The sequence below is a fragment of the Meriones unguiculatus genome, chromosome 5 (genome assembly GCF_030254825.1).
Source record: "Meriones unguiculatus strain TT.TT164.6M chromosome 5, Bangor_MerUng_6.1, whole genome shotgun sequence".
Taxonomy (NCBI): domain Eukaryota; kingdom Metazoa; phylum Chordata; class Mammalia; order Rodentia; family Muridae; genus Meriones; species Meriones unguiculatus.
The window spans coordinates 17,032,495-17,033,965 of NC_083353.1; the positions used below are offsets into that span (position 1 = coordinate 17,032,495).

The 1,471-nt window shown below is 41.1% G+C and overlaps 1 gene segment (V, D, J or C); it reads left to right on the top strand.

Moving 5' to 3' along the window:
- The first annotated feature begins 517 nt into the window (after positions 1-517).
- On the top strand, positions 518-1,243 carry LOC110544238 (immunoglobulin kappa variable 4-1-like). The segment is given in 2 exon segments: positions 518-582; positions 785-1,243. Coding segments are annotated over 2 exon segments (489 nt in total).
- The last annotated feature ends 228 nt before the right edge of the window (positions 1,244-1,471 follow it).

The window sequence follows — 1,471 nt, forward strand, 5'->3', positions numbered from 1 at the left end:
AAATATCTGAGGCCCTGCTCTCTGTCTTCAGTATCAGACTGGCTTTGAAGATGAGTAATATTGAACACATTTAGCCTGGATTCTATTTCTTCCTTTCATCTTTTCTTCCATCTTCCCTTTCTTTTATTGCATGCTTTCTTACTCTGTTTCTTTTCTTGTTATTGTGATGTTTTTGAACATGTCCTATTATTTCCCTAGGACAGTCAATCTGAGATAGCTCTAATAATGTTTCTACAGTAGTCAATTTATTTAAATGTCTTGAATTTTAACACCAGTCAGCTATTAGAGCACCTAGTAATTTTGTGTTTGAGAGCTGTAAGGTATTCTTTTTCAGTGATTGTTCATGCTCCCTGTAATAGAATTTTTGACTGTTGATTGACACCAGCTACACTTACAGACACTGCACAGGCATTTGCTTTTGTATTTGCTGACTGCTTTGCATGGGACCCCTACAGCCCAGCCCAGCTGCTGAGAATATATAAACCAGCCTTTGCAGTGAGAACTGAACTGTATCAGACAGCAGGGGGAGCAAGATGAAGTCACAAACCCAGGTTTTCACGTCCTTGCTGCTTTGGGTGTCGGGTGAGAAACTCAAAATATTGTAACCTTTACAATGTCACTTCTTTGTAGATAAGAACTTGAGTCTGCCAGGCTCAATATTTCATATTTCAATAATAATACTCTGACAACATGATGGTAAAAATATATTAAGTGACAGATTTCAACTGTTTTACAATCTGTGTTTTTGTCTATAAGCATGTTCATTGTGTGTTCCTGATTGCAGGTGCCTGTGCAGACATTGTGATGACTCAGTCTTCATCCTTCCTGGCTGTGTCAGCGGGAGAGAAGGTCTCCATCAGCTGCAGGTCCAGTCAGAGTCTTTATTACAGTGGCAATAACTACTTGGCCTGGTACCAGCAGAAACCAGGGCAATCCCCTAAGCTGCTGGTCTACTGGGCATCCACTCGGCATACTGGGGTCCCTGATCGCTTCACAGGCAGTGGATCTGGCACAGATTTCACTCTCAGCATCAGCAGTGTACAGGCTGAAGACCTGGCAGTTTATTACTGTCAGCAGTACTTTGAAGATCCTCCCACAGTGCTTCAGCCTCCAACACAAACCTCCTTGAGAGTCTCACCAGCTGCCTGCACCACACACAGCCCTGGCCCTGCACACTTCCCCCTTCTGCCTGATAGCTGGTGTGCCAGAGAAACTTGCGAATAGTTTGCAGAAGAAAGGTTAAATTATGAGTTCATAAATTTTCATTTATGAAAATGCAAAAAGAACTCATGATTTTCATTATTTTCCTTCTGTAGAACTTGGAAGACATGAAAAAGGCCATCAGATCACTGTAAGAAATCTGGAAGCTGATGTAGATGTTATTAATATTAAACTTCTCTTAGAACACAAGGAGAATGACAAAGATGATCAGAATATTTAGTCTATAGAATTACAAGGAGAGCAGGCTAAA